This window comes from Protopterus annectens, chromosome 6.part1 (assembly GCF_019279795.1).
Source record: "Protopterus annectens isolate FY-2018-M chromosome 6.part1, PAN1.0, whole genome shotgun sequence".
In the NCBI taxonomy this organism is placed as follows: Eukaryota; Metazoa; Chordata; order Ceratodontiformes; family Protopteridae; genus Protopterus; species Protopterus annectens.
Genome location: NC_056738.1, coordinates 286,944,737 through 286,967,919, shown reverse-complemented (window position 1 = coordinate 286,967,919; position 23,183 = coordinate 286,944,737). Strand labels below are relative to the sequence as shown.

At 39.4% G+C, this 23,183-nt stretch overlaps 1 protein-coding gene across 3 annotated transcripts in view; it reads left to right on the top strand.

The window, feature by feature from the left end:
- IKZF2 (IKAROS family zinc finger 2) overlaps positions 1-23,183 on the top strand; it is a 932,087-nt gene that overhangs the window by 869,068 nt on the left and 39,836 nt on the right. For all 3 annotated transcript variants that reach the window (XM_044075710.1, XM_044075712.1, XM_044075711.1), the window contains exon 7: positions 2,031-2,168. In XM_044075710.1, coding sequence (XP_043931645.1) covers positions 2,031-2,168 — 138 coding nt within the window. The remainder of the gene's footprint in view (positions 1-2,030; positions 2,169-23,183) is intronic.

Here is a 23,183-nt window from a genome sequence, read left to right as displayed (position 1 = left end):
TAGTGTCACTAGATTATGTGGATCCTTTCCTGAGGGTTATGATGTTATTTAGTATTTTTTATTTCTTCCTCCTAAGTTGGAAGAAAATACTGCTATTTCTTTAGCTACCAAACGAGATCTGAGCAATCTCCGCCTTGCATCATGGGATATAGGGTTGCCTCGAGCTGGTAAAATTAGCTCTCGAGCTTAGCAAGTGCCGAGTTGGAGCCGAGGATCGGCTCCGAACCCATCCAGCAAGAAAGAAGGCGAGAGAAGACAACTAACATGGAACGTTATGGTAGGTACATAACTTCTAATTTTGTCAGACAGTCGTTATTTCTTCCTTGTAAGAAAAGTTATTACAGCTCACTCTTGGCTAGTTTGGATATGTTGAAAGGATGCATGAGAACACAAACTTGAAGATTAAGGCTGAACTTCTTTCCTTAATCATAATTTTTGTTAGGAGCATCACGGAATTAAAGGGTTGTTTATAAAAAAAAATGTAAAATACACCTTATAGCATCTAGACAGCCATAACTTTTGTGGACCTCTAAACCTCAGCTTTATTAAGTTATTTCCTTCATATACCTCTCAACTGTACAGATTTTCGCAGAATGTCCAGATTTTTGCCTCATATTTTGGTCTATTTCTCATAATTCTGGCAAATCGTTAGTAACTCTTTGAGTGTTGAAGTTGTGAACTATTGACAGACATTTGAGTTTCAGACTTCATACCCATCAGAAAATTCATGCTTATGCAAAACCTGTTATTCCATCAACTTTTCAAGTTTGTAAGAGCAATATTTAAAAAGTGTCCCTATTTTTGAGCCTTTGTTCCCCCATTATTTATGGTTTTGTCCAGACTTTGTGCTAGAGGTTGAGAGGTATAGTTATTAAAATGCAATTTTGCCCCACTGGGATGTTCAAAGAATGCCGGAAAAAGATGAAGAGTGACACAAAATGTGAGAAAAGGTAAAAGATAATCTTGATGATGTGGGGAAGCTGGTATACAGAACTCCCTTTAATTAGGGTGCAGTTTCACCTAAGGCTAGCCGTGCTCCCTGTCCCCAAACCAGTCATAAAAATGCAAACCTTATTAGGGCAGTAAGAAGCGAGCAGCTGTATTTCAATATATAGTACTGGCAAATGAAAAAAAAATTGTTGGGCTTTATTGAAGAGATGGGTATGTTTCTTTTATTTTAGGCCTTATTAGAAGGTGGTGTACTGATTACGGACTGTGCACTTGTACCTTTGACGTTAAAGGTGTGTTGTTGAAGTCATATGTGTGACATCCTGTTCGTTCTAGTTTCATGCTCCACTTTAGTTGTACTACCATAGTACTTTGTTGGCCTATATTCAGAGAGCTAGAATATTGCCCTGTTACTGATTCTACAGCAGTATGGATCTCCCTAATAGTGCTATAACTGAGAATCTGTAGGCAATACTTCCATTGATCCTTTTCAGTGTAGGCCAACAGTAAGAAACCATATGTATGGGCAGTACATCTGTGTACATTTTTGTGCTGTTTAGCGGTATTTAATGACTTCATGAATTTAACTAATTTTGAGTCGTTTGTGTAGGTTAATCTTTTTCTTGACAATTACTTTCCCATTCTTGCCCTTTGTTTCTCTTTGGGATGAAATGGAGGACTAGTTGTTTTCTATCTCGGTCTAAAATAGACATTTTTACCCATGGTATCCAAACCAAGTTAACCCTAGTCAGTAAAAATAACACCTCTTCTTTCATCTGAAAGTAGACAATAGGCCCAAATTGGCTAACTTGCACATTAAAAATAAACTGTTATGCGGCGATGTTGTCATTAATGATTCATCCCAGTGTTTTCTTTGTTTTGTTGTTTAGGTTTAATTCAATACAGCATTTCCACCACAACTCTTATCACAAGATAGGGCTATAATGTTTTTTTTCTCAGGTTTAAACTGCACATCATTAAAGACAAACGTATGAAGTACAGCTACAACATTTGTGGTGCTTTTTGTGTGCATGCTTGCACATAGTTGACTCCTTTTCACAGCCATATGTTGTACCTTGCAGCACCATCAGTTGATGACAGCAAAGAACAAGAGTCTATGATGGACAGTATGTCAGTGGTGCCTTTTGAAAGACCTGTAATGGAGAGACTGTCAAGTAACCTTGGAAAACGGAAAAGTTCCACACCACAGAAGTTTGTGGGTAAGGTTTGCATTGCTTCCTCAAAAACAGGACTGTTTTGATAAAGTGTACTTTAATGACTACAAAGTGTATATGTAGAGGCACGTTCAGTTTTACAGTCTTCTGCACTTTATGCATGCTTCGCAGCATGTGATAATGATGTATTTTCCCCCATTGTTCATTTTTTATGCAGGGAATTTCTCAGTAAAACGCTTTGCAAACATTCTGTTATGGAAACATCCACATAATTCTGAAGTATCCCTTGGTGACACTACCATAGAGATATCATAGTCATACATCTGTAGGCATTAGCAGACAGTATCTTGTGTATTCAGTGTAATACATCCATTAAATTTTGTGGACGCATCCCATGCTTTGCATAGCTGGATATTGCTGAGAGTGTCAGTGACGTCAGCAAAGAAAAAGTAGTATTTTGCGAAAGGTTTTGTTTAAAAACAAGTACACTAGGGGAAAATGCATTGTGGTACTGTAGGCACCAACATGGTGTGGAGCATATAGTAAATAAAATAGCGTGACTACATACTTCAGTATTCTGGCCAGAATAACCTAATGTTTTTTTCTCACTGAACAAATCAAGATTTGGTAATATTAGAGTTTTCTGTTTTGTGGCAGTTTGTCATGCTGTAGTATGTGGCAGGATGTGCTATGCTATGCTAGGCCTTGCTTCTTAACCCACACTAGCAAGCATAAGGTAATCCTGTGGGTGCAGTGTCTCATCATACAGAAGTAAGAACTGTGGTTATAACCTACACTGATTCCTTGTATTAAACAGGCGATGTCTGAATTCTTGCTAAAGGATAGACTCGGGAATTTGGATTGCAAAGGGTTGATTTCCACACTCATTGTCAATTCCTGATTATGTACTACTATCAATAAAGTTCACCTCTGGATGCTGATTCATAGCTTAACTGGTGAACCATAAGCCCATGCTGATTGCAGACTGCTAATACTAGTGTTTTGCCATGTAATTCCGGGGCTCGTCATCCATGTCTAATTTGAACAAGAATTCTGTTTCTGGTTTCATAGCAATGCAAAATATTGCTATTGCATAATTCTAACATACATTTATTTATTTTTAACTTGTACCTGTAGACTGCAGTCACCCTTTTATATAGACAGTTGTGCACATGCATGAAACTGAAGTAACAGCTCTCAGCCTTTATCTGTGTGGCCCAGATTATGACACACTCAGTAATGCATATTGGTTGGTTATATCCATTTTTCACTGTACCTCCCCAACCCTCTTCTTGTGCATGCATACAGTTTGGGAAATGGTTAGGCTGTAATTTGTAGTAACCAGATGTTTACAGAATGAAGTGGCTATCAAGTCAGACAGGTTCTTCTGTGTACCACCGCCTGAAGTCATGTGACTGTATTTGCTTATCAAAACCATGTTCATATAAGAGTGCCATGCATATGAGTTTGAGTAATAATGTTGATATGATTCTATTGTTTGGATTTTTATTTCAGATAAAATATAATTTTGAAAATCTTGATAGCTGTAAACCTTCAAGCTGCTATATTCTCTAATACTTATCAGCTGTTCTAAGAATTGCCATTTCAAGCATGGAGCAAGCTTGTACTTGCATAGCAGTGTTTGTGTCTGCTGCAAAACTAATGGGCAGTAAATAAGTAAATGTGAAACTGCTGAAGAAATTGATTGCATCGATGACCTGGGTTAAGTTATGTATTTTGGTTTATACTAGACTGTGAGTGCTGTCAAGGGATAACTGATACAGATGCTTTGATTGTGTGAAATCAATTTAAATTTAATTTTAAATAATACTCAAAAAACTGGAAATTTTATGAGGAACAGTATAATAAAATAACCAAAACACCAGTAACATAGAATGCACCAGAAGTTATCTTTCAGCGTATCCCAGTTAGGGGTCACCACAGTGGATCACCGGTCCGCTCATGATTGGCAGTGGAGTTTTTTTACAGTGCCGAGTTGCCAGCCCAATGCCCAACCTTCACAGAATGTGCGCACACACACACCTACCTGCATGTCTGAAGTTCAGCCGACCACAGGGAGGACATGCATTCTCCGCACAGAAGGCACTCCAGCCAAGAATCGAACCAAAGAACCTGTTGCTGTGAGGTGACAACACTAACCGCTGCACCACTGTGGCCTACCGAATGCACCAGAAGAACTCCACCAAACCACTTTTTTTAACGTAGTTAATGTTTAATAGTCACTTTCATCGAAAGACTTCATCAGAAGTAAAACTTCTTTCATTACCAATGTATTTTATATTAAAAGTTATTAAAACAAAAAATCATATAACCAGTCTTGTTAAACAATCTAGTAATAAGTCAGATTAAAAAATTACATCTTGATTTACATTTCCTTAATTGGTCAGTTTCCTGTCAGCCAAAAAACACTTGATATTGATGGTGTCATTCAGACTTGGTGGTTGATTTGCTCCTGGTTGTATGATTGATTGTTTTATTGATGTTAATATTGAATACATTGATAATGAAAGACTATTGGTAAAAAAGTGGTTTGCTGGAGTTTTTCTGGTGAATTCAGTGTTATTGGTGTTTTAATTTTAAATAATACTTATTTAAAGTTTTTTGCAGCATCACAGATGTTTGGTCATTTTATTATACTGTTCCTCAAGAAATTTCCAGTGTTTTGAGTATTTTGTGCGTTTGTTTCTCGTATTCCAGATGGCTAGTGTGCCAGAGGACGAACTGTTGAATCTAACATTACACTCAGTGCTGGAAAGTCAAGATAGGTCTTTCCAACAACTTGTATTACTTTTTGGTGAGATGCAAAAATCAGTGATTAATCTGACTACCAAGAGTCAAACTGTAGCCCCTTTACTATCAGAGAACTTGGGTGGGCTCCATGATTCATTTGATGGAGGAGAAACAGTGGTACCATTTCCTCTAGCTACTGCAGGCAATGTTTTTCCGTATTTTAAAGATGTAGCTTCAGTTTTGAGCATCAGCTACAATCTGTTTGTAGAAACTGTTGCTCATCCTGAGAAACAACTGTTAAGGAACCATTTGAAAACCCTATTAGATGCATTGGAAAAGGGACTTAAAAATACAGACTGTTGCAGTAGAAAATAAATATTTTGAACATTGTATCAGATTGAAAATTGTTCCTAAGGGACTACAATTTTTTAAATTCCAAATGGACTAACAAGAGCAAATCCCTTATATCAAGACTTGGGTTTCATTTTTTAATCAAGCAGGGCTGAAATTTCTAAGATGGCTTATTAAACATAATTCTACCATTCTTGACAACCTGAAAGTTTCCCTAGCTAAATTAGATAATGACATCCACAAGCTAGTAAAGTCACATGCCTAACTGGCAACTGACTATGACAACATTTTTATGTCTGTGGATTGGTTCAGAAGAACGAAAACACAACAGAAGTAAAAGAAGGTATTTAGGGATGAAAAATGTATTGCTTATGTACTAAATATCAAAAATGTACATCAGACTGGTCAACGTACAAAATATTCTGGTTTCAAAAACAAGGGTTATACAACAGCTTCATTCCAAGATTTTGGTTCAGCTAGCAACACAGTACCGTCTCCTTTAACACCAGCTGTGGATTCTACAGGAAGCTATGTCACCAGCGTAGATTACATGAGGAAGAGTTGTACATCCATGGAAGAAGCAAATTTCACCTCTGCAGATTTTCCTGAACCTCCTTTATATTCCCAACGTTCCTTTCCTACAGAATTAAATTTAGTAGCCTCCTCAAAAAACTGTAATGGTGTGAGGGTGAAGACCAGCTTCAATTAGAACAGGGAAAGGAGATGAGGAAGGACACGCTAAACAGTTCTATTAAAACTATGAGTTATATGATAAAAATTTTTAATTTGTCTAACTTTAAATTTAACAGTTCACACTGCAAGGTGTTACAGCTTGGTTTTAACTTTTTACCTAGTCAGCATGCTAATGTTACTAAGACTCTACTAGAACTTAAACTTTACATGAGAAAATTAAATTTAAATTATGTCATGACAGATGTCTATGTTAAAAAGAGTCACAGTAAGCCATCTGTATTTAATCCAGCATTGCAACATGCTATCAAAACCTTTGAGCTATTTTGTGAAAAAGACATTAGGTTAAGTTTAATTAGTAAAACTATGAAGACATTTTACAATTTAAATGATTGTGAACTGAAAGCTTTATATGATTTGAGGCAACAGAAAATTTATGAAAGCTGATAAAGGGGGAGGGGTGGTAGTGATGGACACCATTAAGTATGTTACAGCAATTGAAGCAATGTTGAGTAATTGTGATGAATACCTTGCAGTCACATTTAGAGACATCACCAAGAGTTACAGTTACTTCACAACTGTTCATCTGAAATGTTGTTGAACAGTGATATCAATGCAGAATTGTACAATTTTTTACATGTTGAGAAACCAAGAGTTGGGATACTTTTCAGAGTATGCAAAATTCATAAAGATGCTACCAACCTCCCCCTTCAGACCTATAGTATGTTGTTTAGATATGACAGTGGATAGTGAAGTTATTAAAATATAAAGAATAATTGGAAAGTAATAGTTGAAAATAATCTCGAAAACATTTAGGGAGATAGCCCTAGCTTTGTGTATAAGAAGATTTACAGTATTAAGATGATATTAGAAAATGATGATACCAAAATCCACCCACCAGGTACTTCTAAAGCTAAAAGCTAAAGGGACTTTTAAATGTGACAACTGTAGTATTTGCATGTTTATTTATGAAGGGCAATATATTTCCTTTAAACAATTAAACTTCCCGAAAGATTCACCTGCAGTACTAAGGGGTTTATATAGTACGTGCTCAGGCTGTTCAGGGTTTTATGTGGGTATGACCACCAGAACCTTGAGCAAAACAGTAAAGGAACATTTATCTGCAATTAAAACTAAGGATTGCAAAAATGTGTTATATAAGCATTCTACAAGCTATCAAAAATGTATTTTTTTTTGTTTTAGAAGTGGTTAAGGAGGATAAGAGGGGTGAAAATTTCAAAAACAGGTTGAAAAAAGAGAGTGAGCGGCAAATCAGGTTAGCAGCAGATCAACCACCAGGTCTGAATGACAGCAAAAATACCAAGTGTTTTTTTGGCCGACAGGAAACTGACCATTTAAGGAAATGTAAATCAAGTGATGTAATTTGTTAGTCAGACTTATTACTAGATTGTTGAATAAGACTGGTTATATGTGTGGTTGGTTTAATGACTTTTAATGTAAAATATGTTGGTAATGAAAGAAGTTTCATTTCTGATGAAGTCTTTTGACGAAAGTGACTATTAAACATTAACTATTGCTAAAATTTATTTTTTATTTATTTATTTTATTTTACATTTGTTGACCGGGTTAGTCTAGCTGGAGATATTTCCATTTTCAGTAGCGGCCCGGGGAGAAAAGCTCCACAGAAGTAAAATACATACAGAAAAACCAGCATACAAAAAATAAGAGAATTAGTAAAAAAGTTTAAATTACTACTACATGAGTTAATTACTACCACACACAATTACAGTCCGAAATAACATTATACAAGTTAAAAAATACTTGTCAGATAAAGTTAACAAGGATAGGAGGTAAGAAAAAGTAGAGTACTAAGAATAAGGGAAAATTAGGAAGGGATTAGTTGTGGAAAAGAGAGCAAGTTAAGACAGTTAACAGGTAAAGAAGCAGTGGGAGGATGCAGTGGGAGGAGAAAAGAAAGCCAAGTAGAGAATAGAGTCAAACAAGGAGTAAGAGAGATAGTTTTAAAGTTAGGTAGTACTAGTTGAAAGTTAATCAGGTTTACTACAGGAACAAAGCCAGTGATTTTGGAAGTGCAGTTTAATATTTTGTTTGAAGAGAAGCAATGATGTAATCTTTGTTATGTTAGTAGGTAACAAATTCCATTTTGTACCTACAGAATTGGTGAATAGGGAGTCACCAGCAGTGTTATTTGATTTTATCGAACTAGTCAAGAGTTTACTAGAAGAGCGGAGAGAGTTGAGATTGTTATAGGGGATTATGAGTTGTGAGAGTATAGGGGTGTTATTTAGTTGGTACAGTATTTTATGGGCAATAGTGAGTTGATGGATTGCAAGATAGTTCTGAAACTCTAGCCAGCCTAGTAGTTTCAAGTTAAGACAGTGATGGGTTTTGTAGGAGTTACCGGTAGCGAAGCGGGCAATGTTATTGTAGCAGGTTGCCAGTTTGTTAAGGTTGGTTTTTTTGAGGTTGGTAAAGATGGGTGAAGCATAAAGAAGAGTAGAAATAAGATGGGAGTGAGCAATCCTAGTTCTAGTAGATGGTGTAAGAAATGGTCTAATTCGATATAAGGATCCTATTTTTCTGTTGACTAGTTTTATGGAATTGTTAATGTGTTGGTCGAAAGAGAGATTATTGTCTATGGTAATACCTAACAATTTAGTTGAAGTGTCGGGTGAGATGACAGTGGCACTGTTGGAGGAGATGGTGAAATGTAAGGAGGAGGTCCTGGAAGTGGGGGTAAAAAGAAGAAGTTTAGTTTTTTTAGCATTTAGTAAGAGGAATCGACCGGAGAACCATGTTTCTACGGTATTAAACACTTTTTGGGTGAGAGAGATAAGTACTGGGGTGGAAGATGCTGAGCAGATGAGCGTAGAATCATCGGCATATTGAATGCAGGTTGCTTGAGGGATTATTGTTTGAAGATCATTAATGAAGAGGGAAAAGAGAAGTGGGCCAAGGATAGAGCCTTGTGGAACTCCGATAGAAACAGGAAAAAGAGAAGAAGTGTGGTTATCCCAAAGAACTGCTTGTTTTCTATTTGTAAGGTAGGATTTAAACCATTTAATGGCTGGGATATCAAAAGATAGGGATTCAAGAGTATTAATTAATAAAGAGTGATTGACCATATCGAATGCTTTGGAGAGGTCAATGAATAGGGCAGAAGAGAGTAAGTTGTTGTTACAGTTCTGATTAATAGTGTCTGCAAAGGAAAGCAAGGCAGTAGTAGTACTGTGATGCGGTCTAAAGCCATGTTGACAGTTTGCTATTATGTTGTGAAGAGAGAGATATTGTACAAGTTGATGGTGGATACATTTCTCCATAATTTTAGCCAAAGGTGAGAGGAGAGCAATAGGTCTATAGTTAGAATAGTCAATGGAGTTTCCACCTTTATGAAGTGGGATAATATGAGAGAACTTCCAGATATCTGGGATGGTTCCTTCTTTGATTGTCCTATTTATGAGAATAGATATAGGATATGCGATGACCTTGGCAGCCTTTTGAAGAAAAAGTGAAGGGAGCTTATCAGCAGAGGGGGTACATGGTTTTAGTTTGAGAAGGAGTCTGTAAATGTAAGATGTAGAGATAGGTTGTAGAGAGAATTTAAAGGAGGAGTTTGTTAGGTTACTTGGTGGGCAGAAGTTGTTGGCATTAAGTTGTTTAGCTAGAGCTTGTATAGTTTCAGTGAAGAAAGAGTTAAAAGCATCTGCAGTTTGTTGTGGGGTATCAGGGTCTGCATTAAGTGGGGAAGGTGTTTTGGAAGTTCCTGGGGAGAGGAGTTTATTGACTGAAGACCAGAAAAGTTTAGAATTATTAAGATGAGTTTGTTGTAGTTCGAAGTAGAATTTTTTTTTGTCAGATATTACTGCCTTTTTAGTTAGATTTCTAAGCTGTCGGAAGTGTAGAAGATCAGGGTTATTTCTGTGGGATCTCCATGTGGCCCAGACTTTATTTCTAGTGAGAATAAGATGTTCTTCATCTCACATTGCTGCAGTCCTTACACTTGGGTAGTCCGCTGTCCTCGGTCGGCCCGAATATCAAAGTATAAGGCTGACGTCGGTCAAGGCGCATTTGACTGACATCAGGACGTCAGGGTACAAATGCGCATGACCGACGTCATATCCTCAGTCTTTTTTGCCGCATGGTCCGATGCAGAAGCAGCATTGCAAGTGCCGGTTGGCGTTCTGAGATTTTTCGATTCCGAAGTTTCAGACCGAGTTCAAAGTTGGCTAAGTACCCGTTGGGGAATATTTTAGTTTTTCTTGCCTCAGTGATTTACGGATGTCAGAAAAAGTGAATAATTGCATTTCTTGTGGGAAACAGATACCGCATAGAGATTATCATACTTTGTGTATTCCTTGCTTAGGGCCTGAGCACGACGTTGTTGGGTGTCGCTCTTGTGCTAGATTCAATAAACGCACTATAAAGAGAAGGTTGGATTGTGCCAGGTTAGTCTTTGGGAAGCGGTGCAATTATAAAATGCCGTCGGATGCTCCGGCGCCGCTTCGAAGAAGCGCAAGGACAAAGCAGTTAAGCCTAGGCTAGAAGAACCGTCTGTACCGGACGCCGGTTCTTTAGAGGTGTCTTTGGAGCCGGTGGTTCCACCGGAGGTTTCATTGGGTTCCCAGGGAGAGACTTTGTTATTGCAGGATGTGGCCTCTCAGGAGGCAGGTCAGGCTGAAGGGGCTTCTCAGGCTACTATACTCCCTTCCCTTCCTAGGGTGGTTAGGCCCTCTCCTTCTGTTTCCAAGGCTTCTCCCAGGGGCAGGCCAGGTTTAGCTTCTGTTGGTGTCACCCCTAGTTCTTCAGGTGCTGTGCCCAAGAAGCATATGCTTAAAATGGCAGAAGATTTGATTACTTTGATTAGGGGTTCTTTGCCCCCTCCTGATAAGAGACCTAGGGTGGAGCCTGAGCCAGGGAGTTTTGAGCAGGCTTCGGATGTTTCAGAGTCTTCGGCTGAAGACTTGCAGGAGTATTCTCCTTATTCTGACTCAGATGTGGATGATTCTACTCCTTCTGCTTCTCCTCCTGAGGATTTTTCTTTTTCAGAAACTCTTCATTCTATGAGGGAGCATTTTAAATGGGAAGGTCAGGACTTCTCTGATTCCAGGAAAAGGCTTAGGGAATTTTTGTTTTTGCCCCAGCATAGGCCTTTGGCTATACCTCCTGTTTTAGATGTTGTGGAAGATGTTTTTGCAGAGGCTTCTTTTAATCCTGATTCTTTGCCTCCTGCTCCTGTTAAACCGGATAGATATTACAGGGTGCCTGAAGCTCATAAGTATCTCTTTAAGAGTCCTAGGGCAGACCCAGAAACTGTTAGTCAGGGGCCTAAAGGTGTTAAGGCTTCTGTTGTCAAGAATCCGGTTCCTTCAGACAAGGAGGCCAAGGCTTTGGATAGATGGGGAAAGAAAGTTTATACTTCTTCCACTCTAGCTATGAGGGCTTTGAATTGCCAGTTTCACATGTTAAAATACCAAAACTATCTCCTTTCACAATTGAAGTCTAAGGTTGATGCTCTTGCGGAAGGTATTGATTGTAAAGAGTTGCAAGATTTAGTACATGTTTCTGAACAGGTGGGTAAGCATTCTTTGCAATGTGGTTTTGATGCTGTACAGGCCTCGTCTAGGGTGGCTGCCACTGGTTCAGTTCTTCGCAGGCACGCCTGGCTGAGGGATCAGAATTTATCTGACCATGTTAAAACAAGGATTTTAGATGCTCCTTTACAATCTGATGTGTTGTTTGGTTCTCCTGTTGAGACAGTTTTAAAGAAAATGGAAGACAAGTCTATGCAGACTGTTAAAGATTTTTTGCAGGTTCAGCCTCCAAAGTTTAGTAGAAATTGGCCTACTAAGGGGTGGATGTATCCTTCTTATGATTCCCAGTCTAGGGGTAGATCTAGACGTGGTAGGGGCAGAGCTCAGGGCTCTTTCAGGCCTAGAACAGGGAGTTCTCCTGCACAGTCTTCAGGTGAGGGCAGGGGTCAGTCCTTTCGTAAACAGACCCAATGACCTACCTTTTCAGCTGCCAGAGCCTTCCCGTCTGGCAGCACCTTTGGGCGGAAGGTTGGCACTTTTCAAAGAAAATTGGAGTTTAATTACCCAAGACAGATGGGTATTGGATATCATACACCACGGTTACAGGTTTTATTTCCATACCTTGCCTCCTTTCAAAGGCATGCCAGACGTTCCTCCTCCACAAAGAATAGAGGCTCACAAGCAAATTTCTCTGTTACTCCAGCTAGGGGCCATTCAGCCGGTCCCTATGCCAGAAGTGGGCCTAGGATTTTATTCTCGCCTGTTCCTAGTACCAAAGAAAGGGAACACGTGGAGACCAATTTTGGACTTATCTATCCTCAACACTTATCTGGACATTCCCAAGTTCAAAATGTTGATGCTACAGCAGCTTTTACCTCTGTTGGGCAAAGATCATTGGATGGTAACTTTAGATCTCAAGGAGGCTTATCTTCATGTTCCTATCAGACTGAGTTGCAGGAAGTATCTGCGTTTTCGAGCTGGGACTTCTCATTATCAGTTCTCTGCATTGCCCTTTGGCTTATCTACTGCACCCAGAGTGTTCACGAAGGTTCTGGCTCCAGTGATAGCTTTCCTCAGGTTAAAAGGAATACAGATTTATCCCTATTTGGACGATTGCCTAATTCTGGCTCAAGGAAGGGACGAGCTTCTTCTTCATTTGGATTATGTGATAGCAGTGCTAAGATGCCTGGGGTATTCTGTGAACGAAATAAAGTCCAGTCTAGAACCCTCTCAAGACATGTGCTTTCTGGGTGTGAGACTGAATACAGCATCCCAGATGGCCTTTTTGACCCCGGACAAACAAAAGAATCTTTCCCTTTACTTTCATCAGTTGTCTCATCAGTCCGGGCTGACTGCAAGGACAGTCCTTCAAGCCTTAGGGTTCATGGCATCTTGTATTCTGGTGCTTCCCAATGCCAAACTGCATATGAGGAAGCTACAATGATATCTCAAAAATGTATGGACACAGCACTGCCAGGATTTGGACACTGTCATTCCAATAATACCTTGCATTCAAAAGGAATTTTTGTGGTGGGCTCAGGAATGTCACCTAAACAAGGGACTCTCTGTGACCCGGCCAGAGGCGAGTCAGATTCTAACGACAGATGCCTCAGACAAAGCTTGGGGAGCTCATCTGAATGGAAAGTGGATACAAGACAAGTGGCCTGCCAGACTACAACATCTACATATCAACTTGAAAGAGATGTTAGCAGTCCAGTTTGCATTAATAGCTTTCAAGGATTTACTTCTTCCAGGGCAGGTGTTGATTCTAACAGACAACACAACTGTCATGTGGTACATCAACAAGCAAGGCAGAACACATTCTTATCCTCTATGCAGGCAAGCGATGATTTTGTGGGAGACTGCTCTCAGTTTACAGCTAAATCTTCAGGCAAGGTTTCTGCCGGGAGCACAGAACTCCTTAGCAGATGTGTTGAGCAGACAAATTATGGATCCCCACGAGTGGAAATTGGATCCTCATGTATTTCAGAAATTGACAGTGTCATGGGGAACTCCAGACATAGATCTGTTCGCTTCACTAAACCACCAGCTGCCAAAGTTTTGCACAAAAGGTTTCATCCCACAGCTTGGAGAGTGGATGCTCTTTCTTTCAATTGGAGCAATCTTCATGTGTATGCCTTTCCGCCTCTGCCTCTCCTCCCAAAGGTACTACTAAAGGCCAGACAGGACAAGCCAAGGATGATTTTAATAGCTCCAGATTGGCCTCGACAGCATTGGTACCCATTACTGAGGAGCCTGGTACGGAAGCCTCCATGGCCTTTGCCTCGATTCCACACCTGTTGTCTCAGGAGGACAGTCATTTGCTCAATGTCAAGCTTCACTCTCTGCACCTAACAGCCTGGCATATTCTGTTTTGAACCATAGTGGGCCTCCACTTCCACAACAAGTTTTGAATGTTATTTTGGAAGCTAGAAGGCCTAGTACAAGGAAAGTGTACGCAGAAAAATGGAAGAGATTTTTATTTTGGAGTGCAGCAAAGGGTTTTGATGTTTCTGAGCCTAATTTAAGTGTGGCTCTTCAATATCTTACTGAGTTACTGGACAAAGGTTTGTCTTTCTCTTCTATTAAGGTTCATGCTGCAGCAATTTCGGCTCACTATGATTGTGACCCACCATTGTTTTCTCATCCTTTGTTCAAGCAATTTCTTAGAGGGGCAAAGAATATAAGACCCCCACGAAGAGCTCCTACTCCTGCTTGGGATCTCAATTTTGTGTTGGAGAAACTCACTCTACATTTTGAGCCTGCAGCTACTGCTGAATTAAAGTTTTTATCATGGAAGACTGCTTTTTTGTTGGCTATTACCTCTGCAAGAAGGGTTTCTGAGTTGCAGGCCCTTATGGCAGTTGAGCCTTTCTTAATTTTCCATAAGGATAGGGTATCTTTACGTACTAATCCTTCCTTTATGCCTAAAGTGGTTTCTAGTGTGGCTTTAAACCAAACTATTCATTTGCCTACCTTTTATGCAAATCCCCAAAATAAAGGGGAAAAGATTTTGCACACTTTAGATGTACACAGGCAGTTGCGTTATTATTTGGACAGAACTAAAGGGTTCAGGCAGTCTCAGCAGTTATTTGTTTCTTTTGCTTTGAGTTCTCAGGGCAAGCCTGTGTCAAAACAAACTATTTCTAAGTGGATTGGGTTCTGCATTGCTTTCTGTTATTCCCATCATGGCAAGGAAGTTCCAGCTGGGATTAGGCCTCATTCCACTAGGGCTACTGCCACTTTGACAGCTTTTTTGAGAGGGGTGGCAACTAAGGATATTTTGGAGGCAGCTACTTGGAGTTCAGTGCATACTTTTCCAGGCATTATCACCTACCACTTTACTCTAAATCCAGGGCTGGTTTTGCCACTGCTGTTTTGCAGGGCATTTTGGCAGCTCCTGCTTCCTTATAATTTGGCCATCCTCCCTTACCTCTGCTTTGGGATTCTACCCAAGTGTAAGGACTGCAGCAATGTGAGATGAAGAACATAGTACAGTTTTGTAACTACCATAAATGTAGATGTTCGAAGATCCACATTGCTGCAGTCCAATTTACCCTCCCTCCTTCCCCTCTGTAGTTAGAGGCGGTTGTGTGGGTTGGGTGGTCAATTGGGTGTATATTGTGTATTGTATATATTGTACATATTTTTAGTGCTAGGATGGTTGGTTGTTGGTTTGCTGTCTTTGGGTTTTTGACCTTTATTTTGAGGGTCTTCTGACATCTGGGGCAAGAAAAGACTGAGGATATGACGTCGGTCATGCGCATTTGTACCCTGATGTCCTGATGTCAGTCAAATGCGCCTTGACCGACGTCAGCCTTATACTTTGATATTCGGGCCGACCGAGGACAGCGGACTACCCAAGTGTAAGGACTGCAGCAATGTGGATCTTCGAACATCTACATTTATGGTAGGTACAAAACTGTACTTTTTTTGGTTTCATGGGAGAGCCAAGGGGCTGTATTAGATTTCATTCTAATAATATGTTCAGGAGCATGTATGTCAAGAATGGATAAAAAATTGTGTTAAAATATAGTACTGCATTTTCAAGAGGAAGTGTTTTTAAGGGGTTCCAGTTACATGCACTAAATTCAGTCTGAAACAGGTCTAGATTAAAATGTTTGATGGTGTGTAATTTTCTTATAATGTGGGGGTTTACACAATCAGCCTTTTCTCTTGTTATGAAAGTTAAAGAGTGATCACTGACATCATCTGGCAAGGTTCCTACTTTGTAATTATTTTTGACTCTGTTTATAAGTATCCAGTCTAAAATGCTTTCTCTATTACTATGTTTGTTGAGCCTAGTAGTTGAGGTAATGGTTTGGGTAAAACCATGAAGGTTGATATGAGATGAAGGATTTTCAGCATTAATACTATTCCAGTCTATGTTCAGGTCACCTAGTATGATGGTTTCTTGTGGATAAGTAGCAGATACCCAACTAAGATAATTTTCTAGGATAGGTATATTGTTACCAGGAGGCAGGTACATACAGATGATATAAAGGGATTTTTTTGAATTTAATTGGAGTTTGGTAATGATGGCTTCTATCTTTCTATCTTGAGTTGGAGAGGCTGGAAGGATAGTGATATTCAGATGATTTTTAAAAAGAATTGCAACGCCACCACCTTTGCGTTTGGGACGGTCGGGTCTTACTATGTTGTAGCCTTGGGGAATAATCTCAGTGTCTTTAGTGCTAGGTTTTAGCCAGGTCTCTGAGAGGCAGAGAATATCAAATGAATGTGTGTGAAGGAGGGCATGTAGGTACGGTACTTTGTTGTTTAAGCTTTGGGTATTAAGATGTCCTATTAGGAAGGTATTATTGGGTTTGGGTGTAGACACCAGGGGAGAAGGGAAAGTAGGACCAGGGTTAGGGTGGATGTCTCCATCTTGAAGGGTAGGATTAATAGGTTTGATTATGAGGTTAAATTTTTGAAGGGTTAGTATTTTAGTTTTGTTATCAGAAGGCAAGACATAGTTGAGATGTATGAGTCTGTGGAATTTAGGTAGTTGATAGTTAGGGATAGAAGAAATATATGAATATGAAATAAGTGGAATGAGAAATGTTGTAGTGTGTTTGTGTGGATGGAAAGGTTGGACATCAAGTGACTTCTCATAAAAGGACAGGAGATAAACTGAGCATAGGGTGGAAAAAAGTAGGAATGAGAGTAAAAGCTGGGTTGGCAGGTAGGGAGCCATTGTAAGAGGAGTAAGAGTAATTAGAGATGGATGTAAAAAAGTATGAGAGGAATGAAGTAGAATGGGGTATTCTACTGTTGAGTAAAAATATGGAAATAAAAGGATAGGCAAAGAGGGGATAGGAGTAAACAGAGAAAGGAATAAAAGTTAAAGTGGGATGGGTAAGTGAAAGAAACTAGAGAGGAGGATAGGAAAAAATAAAGTGGGAGTGTGTGGTGGTGAAGGGGTGTGTGTGTGGGTGGGAGGAAGTCAGAGCGGGAAGGAGAAGGATTGGAAGGGTAGGATAGGGGTGTGTCAAGAGAGCTATAAGGTAAGGACCCCTGGGGGTGGGTGGGAATTGGGGTAGGGAGGGGAGCGGAGTGAGCCCGCAGGGCGAATGGAGCAGGTAGAAACAACTGAAGGTGGGCTAGAACAGGAGACAATCAGAAATGCAGGTGAGTATGGTAGGAGCGGAAAGTGTATAAAAGGAAGGGGTACGATGGAAACCAAAGTGCACCAGTGAGATAAGTAAAGTTAAGGAGGATTAGGTCAGAAAAATCATACAGTAGGAGGTAAGGAGGAAATGGGTGAAAGTGTAGCAGGAAAAAAGTTGGGCAGGTTACAGGAGTAGAAACAATACAGTTAGCAAGGAAATAGACAGACAGCAAGGTAGATATAGAGGTTAAGGGAGATAGGAAAACCAGTACTAACTTTACAGACTAAAAAGGGCTAATCGGTGGCAGAAGAAGCAGCAGAGAAGAAACAGAGAGAGGAGAGTGCCACCTAGTGGATAGTGCAGGTAAATGAGAGGGAGAAAGGGGAAGCTGAAATAGGACAGAGAAAAGTTACAGGGAAAAAGAGTATAGTATAAGAGCAGGAAAAGTGGTGGGTGTGAAGGGGGTAGTGGAGGTTAAGAGAAGGAGAGGTACTGGCTGCTAGGCACACAAGCGCAGGCAAACTATAGGACTCTGTAGGTAGACCTGATAGGAGGCTATTAAACCAACAGTGCAAAGCCCATGACCTACTTTCAGTTCCTTGATTGGAGAGTAATATAGGAGACAAGCAGACTTTCAGTCACTGTAGGCAGGGCCAGGATCATCCGACACTAGTAGGCCGTAAGTCAGGACAAGAATCAGTAGAGATTGAGCTAGGAACTTTAGGGGGAAAGGTAGGCAGGTAGAAAGGAAGAAAAAATAACAGAGTTAGCATAGGTATTCGATTTTAAAGGTATAAACGAAAAATTTCAACAAGGACCAACAGTGGTAAAGCAGCAGAAATATCAAACAATCTAACACATAAAACCACTTAACAGATAAAAAAATTCACATTGACCAACAATGGTGAAGTAGCAAATACATCTATCAATCTAACACATAAATCTGCTTAACAGAATATAAAATCTAGGTAGGGTATTTATCAACCCTCATATGAACAAGTTGGTATTGCACGTAATTATTAAATTGTATCCAAGTCACTTCAGTGATACAGTAATAAGAGAAAGTTATAGAACTAAATATAAAATGTGCAAGATATTAGCCTGGTTATTCTTAATATCAGTAGTATAAATACTATAGCTACTATGATAACTGCAATAAAAGGTAAGCTAGAACATTAAACTCAAAATACTGTTACAGTTATGGCGGGAGTTCCAACAGAGTGTACCAAAGATGCAGCAAAATTATTGGGAATAGCGTAGCATATTGCAGTCACAACTAGAGTAAATAGGGTCTTCTATCTAGGCAGGGGAGGTAAAGCCTAGTGGTTAAAGGCAGATACAGTACCTAAAAGAAGGGTACCAGTCTACAGGATTAAAACATTAGGGAACTTCGTTTAGTAACTAGTGGTTACAATGTATATGAAAAAACACTGGTTCGGTGGAGTTCTTCTGGTACATTCAGTTTTACAGGTGTTCTAATTGCAAATAATACTTATTTAAAGTTTTCTGCAGCATAACAGATATTTAACAACAGCTTCACTAGCAACATTTAGTGAAAAACGTTTATGGACACTACTTAAACGACAGCCATTTCTTAATGTGTGTTTTTGATAGCATTATTGTTGGTATCTTGCACTGGTCCACTTTCAGAAGTGAGACCCATTTCTAAAAACTCCAACTCTTGAAAAAACATACAAGAATTCAAATTAAATTAAATTAGTGACAGCAGCTTTAATAATTCAGTTCTGCTGTTTTGAGAATAACTAATATGATTCCATTGAATCGCAGTAGCTTCCTACTGGAACGGAGCTGAACATCTTAAAGTGTGGTTTTGTTTAACTGACTTTCAGGTTTTGACTACATGTGGTTTTATTTCACATTCCTACTGTATAAAGCAATATAGTTTACAAAGAAACACAAATCAAGTAATACGTGAAATGTTCTTGTTTGTCAAGCCCTTACCCTTCTAGTAAGTTCTTGTAGTCCAAAAAAAAGAAAAGAAAATATGCTGATCTTTACTTTTGCCAAGATGGCATCTTGTAAATGGGAGGAGTGAACTATCCAGTTTAGGTAGAACTGATTAATGTTCCGTTTATGTTGGAATGTAGACAAACTTTTACAAAACCTTTATCAACTGTGTTTGGGTCGGCAACAGAAACCTGTCCTGTCCGGTCCCAGCATGCAGAGAACAGTTCATTTCAACCAGAAGGAACACAGTAATTTATTTCTGGATAGTCAGGTTGAGAGAGACAGAGAAGCAAAACAACAAGAATTCCAAAGCAGAGAAACAAAATGTAAAATTCAGTACTGTGGGGTGCACAGTTTTTTACACTTGGATTGATCGAGTATCTTGCTCTGTAGTAACAGCCACTACAAGTCATTGGTACACTGTGGGCAACGTTTTGAATTCAAAGCAAAACTAAAATCATCCTACATGGATCTCTTATTTTAACATATGTAGTGATTAAAAAATAAGAGTTAGGTAATTTGCTTTTCAGAGCTTCCATAAGCCTGCTGCAGTCCACCTGTCAAAGTGGCTGTGTCATTTTATGAATTTTTTTTTTTAACTTTTAAGTTTAAGAATTCCTTTTGTTGAAAAAAAAATTCAGTCACCACACAGTAAAAGGTCACAGAATGTGAAACAAAATTTTATTTCTTTCTTTTCTATAACTGCATGTGTACCCATGTTCAAAATGTGTGAAGCTACTGAAGATGCTTAAAAATTCTTTCTAAAATGTCTTGTAGTAGCTTGCACTGTGATGTTGCTTATTATTTGGTTTCTGCCGAGTGGACATCACTAGACTGTATCACTTTTTGTCCTTCCATTTACAGTTGTGCATTTGATTAAAAGAGGAAGAACAATGCACTATTTTGTTGGCATTACAGTAGTATCCAGTCTCTTAACTAATACATCTTAGGACTGCTGAAGCATGCTAAAATGGACAATATGACTACAAAATTTAAGTGTCTGTTGGTACATGCCTTCACATTCTCATAAAGATGAGGATTGTTCCCTCTTCTATATTTCTTGGAGTATAACATTTCATTTTTTTGTCAATGAACAGCATGTAAGGACTGAACTGTCTCAGGCACTATGTAGCTAGAATGACAGTGATTCAGGTTTCTAGACTGGAGTTCCCGTAAGACTGCTGAAATGGAAAGCAGTATATTTCCATTCACTCAGCGGTAACTAAAGTTATCATTTATGAGATTACATTAAAAAAAAAAAAAAAGTTGAGTGTCTGGATGTTTGTAGTATTCATGACTTTTCATGTCATTGATGTCTGGCAGTTTAGCACAGAAGACTGTGGCCACTGTAGCTGTGATTATTGGAAGGGTTTCTGTCATTGTACCCTTTTGGAAACAAACTGAAGTATATTACAGGGAATTTTTTCTTGTGTTTGGTCAGTCAGTCAGTCAAGGATAATCTTGGTACCCATTGTTATTGTAGTTATGAAGGTGAGTTGCTTCCCTCCTATATTGTAGGTTCATAGGAGGTTAATAGGCTAATAGCCCTAGGACCTTTACAAGCCTATCCATGCTATACCCATCTTCTCTAATTGACCTTGGTTAGGTGGTAGTTATTTGCAGAGCGAGTGTTTGATCAACACCGACTGCCCCCTGTCCATGATGGACATAGGTGCCACCCACCAGGGTAAATTTACGGTCTCCAATCCAATTGTCTAGGTTCACTTGAATAGGGTCATTGAGGAGGTCTGCTTTACATGAAGTGGAAGTTTATTCCAGAGGATTGGCAATCTCTGGGAGATATATCTGTCTCTCCAGCATGTTCTGTTAATGTCACAGGTTAGGTTGAGATCCCCGGAGCGAGTGACGCTTGTCCCATTTGATTTGCGGATGTGCAGCATTTCCATTGGGGCAGAGTCAGAGACTGCTCTGAAGGCCAGGCACAAGTTGCCTCTCAGCATCCTGTAGGATGCAGAGTACAGTGACAGGGCTTTCAGTCTTTCCATGTAGGTCATGTTTTGGAGGCCCTGAATTTTCTTGGTGAGAAACCTCTGTGGTCTCTCCAGCAGCTGCAGATGTCTGGTGAGGTACATGCAAAAGAGGAGCATTGTACTCTATTAGTGGTCTGATGAGGGTCAAGTACAGAGGAGTTATAACATCCTTAGTCCTGAAAGCAATGCCCTTACTTAGCGGACACACTCTGGCTAGGCTTATAAATGCCCTTGGGCAGATAGCCTAGTACCTACCTATGAACCTATGAGATGCACAGTGTAGAAGGTTTTCCTCACCACTGTGAACACATGGTAATCGAAGTTCAGATCGTTGTCAACCTGTGTTCCCAAATCTCGCACCACTGGGTTTGAAATTAGGCGGGTGCTGTCAGTGTTGTAATTTTCAGGGACTTCTTTGCCAAAGGGGATAATAATGCACTTATTTTGCATTTAGTTTTAGTCCGTTAAGTTGGCCGTTATCGGGAATTGCCCCTTTCTTCAATGTAGAGCATTCTCGGAGTTGGTATATTTAGTTAGGGGGGTGGGAGGGTGAAGACCCCAGTTAATTAGTGTTTTAAAGTTTGTTTTTTATTTTACGGCCATGTAAATGTTTTCCCGAGGAAAAAATTTGAGGGTGTGGCCATTCGCAGTTTACAGTGTTCGCTGTATATGTGTCGATTATTATGTGTTCAAAGAAGCGATTCTTCGATCACATAATATTCACATAATATAGACCCGTTCTGTAGGGCTATGGGTTCCATGTGATGTGATGCAGGTGTTGACCTTCTCCTCTTGACCAGCTAGTCCGGACTTGGCTGGAGAGTGCATAACTTCCAATTTGGTGATACAAGTGCATCTTTCACAAGTCTTGAGTGTTGGGAGGTAAGAGCAGAGGGTTGTCTGTACATACATCTAAATGCAGCTGAACAAAATTTTTCTTTATTATATAATATGCAAGTAAATACAACAGGTTATTTTTGTTGACTCTAAATGCAAACATTTCTTGAAAGATACAGTCTGCATTGCAGAATGCTGGGGAAATGCAAGCACTTTGTGGTTTATGAGTACCTGACACTGCATGGAAGCTAAGATGAAGTTAATAACAGCCTTATCAGTAATGCTTGTAATGGGTGGGGCCTTCCAGGAAGAGTATACTCCCTGTCCTCTTCTGAGATGTCTTACAGTCAGTTCTTTACACTGAGGTGGAATGTAATTGGGTAGCACTGGTGCTAGAAAATCACTCACTAATTATTTGTCTGTCAGAAATTAATTCTTCTGAGTAATGTTCTTTTCACTATGGGATTTCTTTCATTGATTCTCCTATTTTCTTTGCTGATGAGGATATGTCCACTAATTTTCAACTGGCAGAGGTTTGGAATTAGGTCTGGTGGTACATTTATAAGCTGTAGGTACTCGTATTCCATTTTACAAATCTGGAGGCCACCTTACTAACACTGCATTCTAAAATGAAGCACTGAGAAATTAAGAAAAGGATACATGCTTATCAGATAGATATTGCAGTACCTCACATCTCCTTTTTCATTTCTGGATAAAAGTGGTGTCTGAAAGAGAAACTTTTCATAAAACATTCTTGGTGTTTCTACACGCACACACACACACACACACACACACACACACACACACACACACACACACTACCCCTGCAGTTTATCTATATATGTATATCAATATTTATATGGAAGTGCACATATATGGATATATGTGTATACATCTGTAACCCCCTGTTTCCCAAATTTGCACATGTGGTCATGGTGTCACATCAGGAGTGGCCATCTTCTAGAGCCAATTTTCACACTGCCAGGTGGCCAGTCCTGTTGCATCTGTTCTCTCATATATATATATATATATATATATATATATATATATATATATATATATATCTCTACACACACACATACACAAATATATATATATATATATATATATATATATATATATATATATATCTATATACGGGTCTACTTTGAAAGACCGACACGCCAGTTTGCCGACACACAAACCACCGAGACCAGATAACCGACAACACACAAAACCGACAACGCAAAACACCGAACACCATTACACCGACACACCGAACGTAAACAACACATTACACTACATAGCATAGCCACTAGCCCTAACCCTAACCCTAAGGTCCGACACTATCGCACACTCACCCTACCT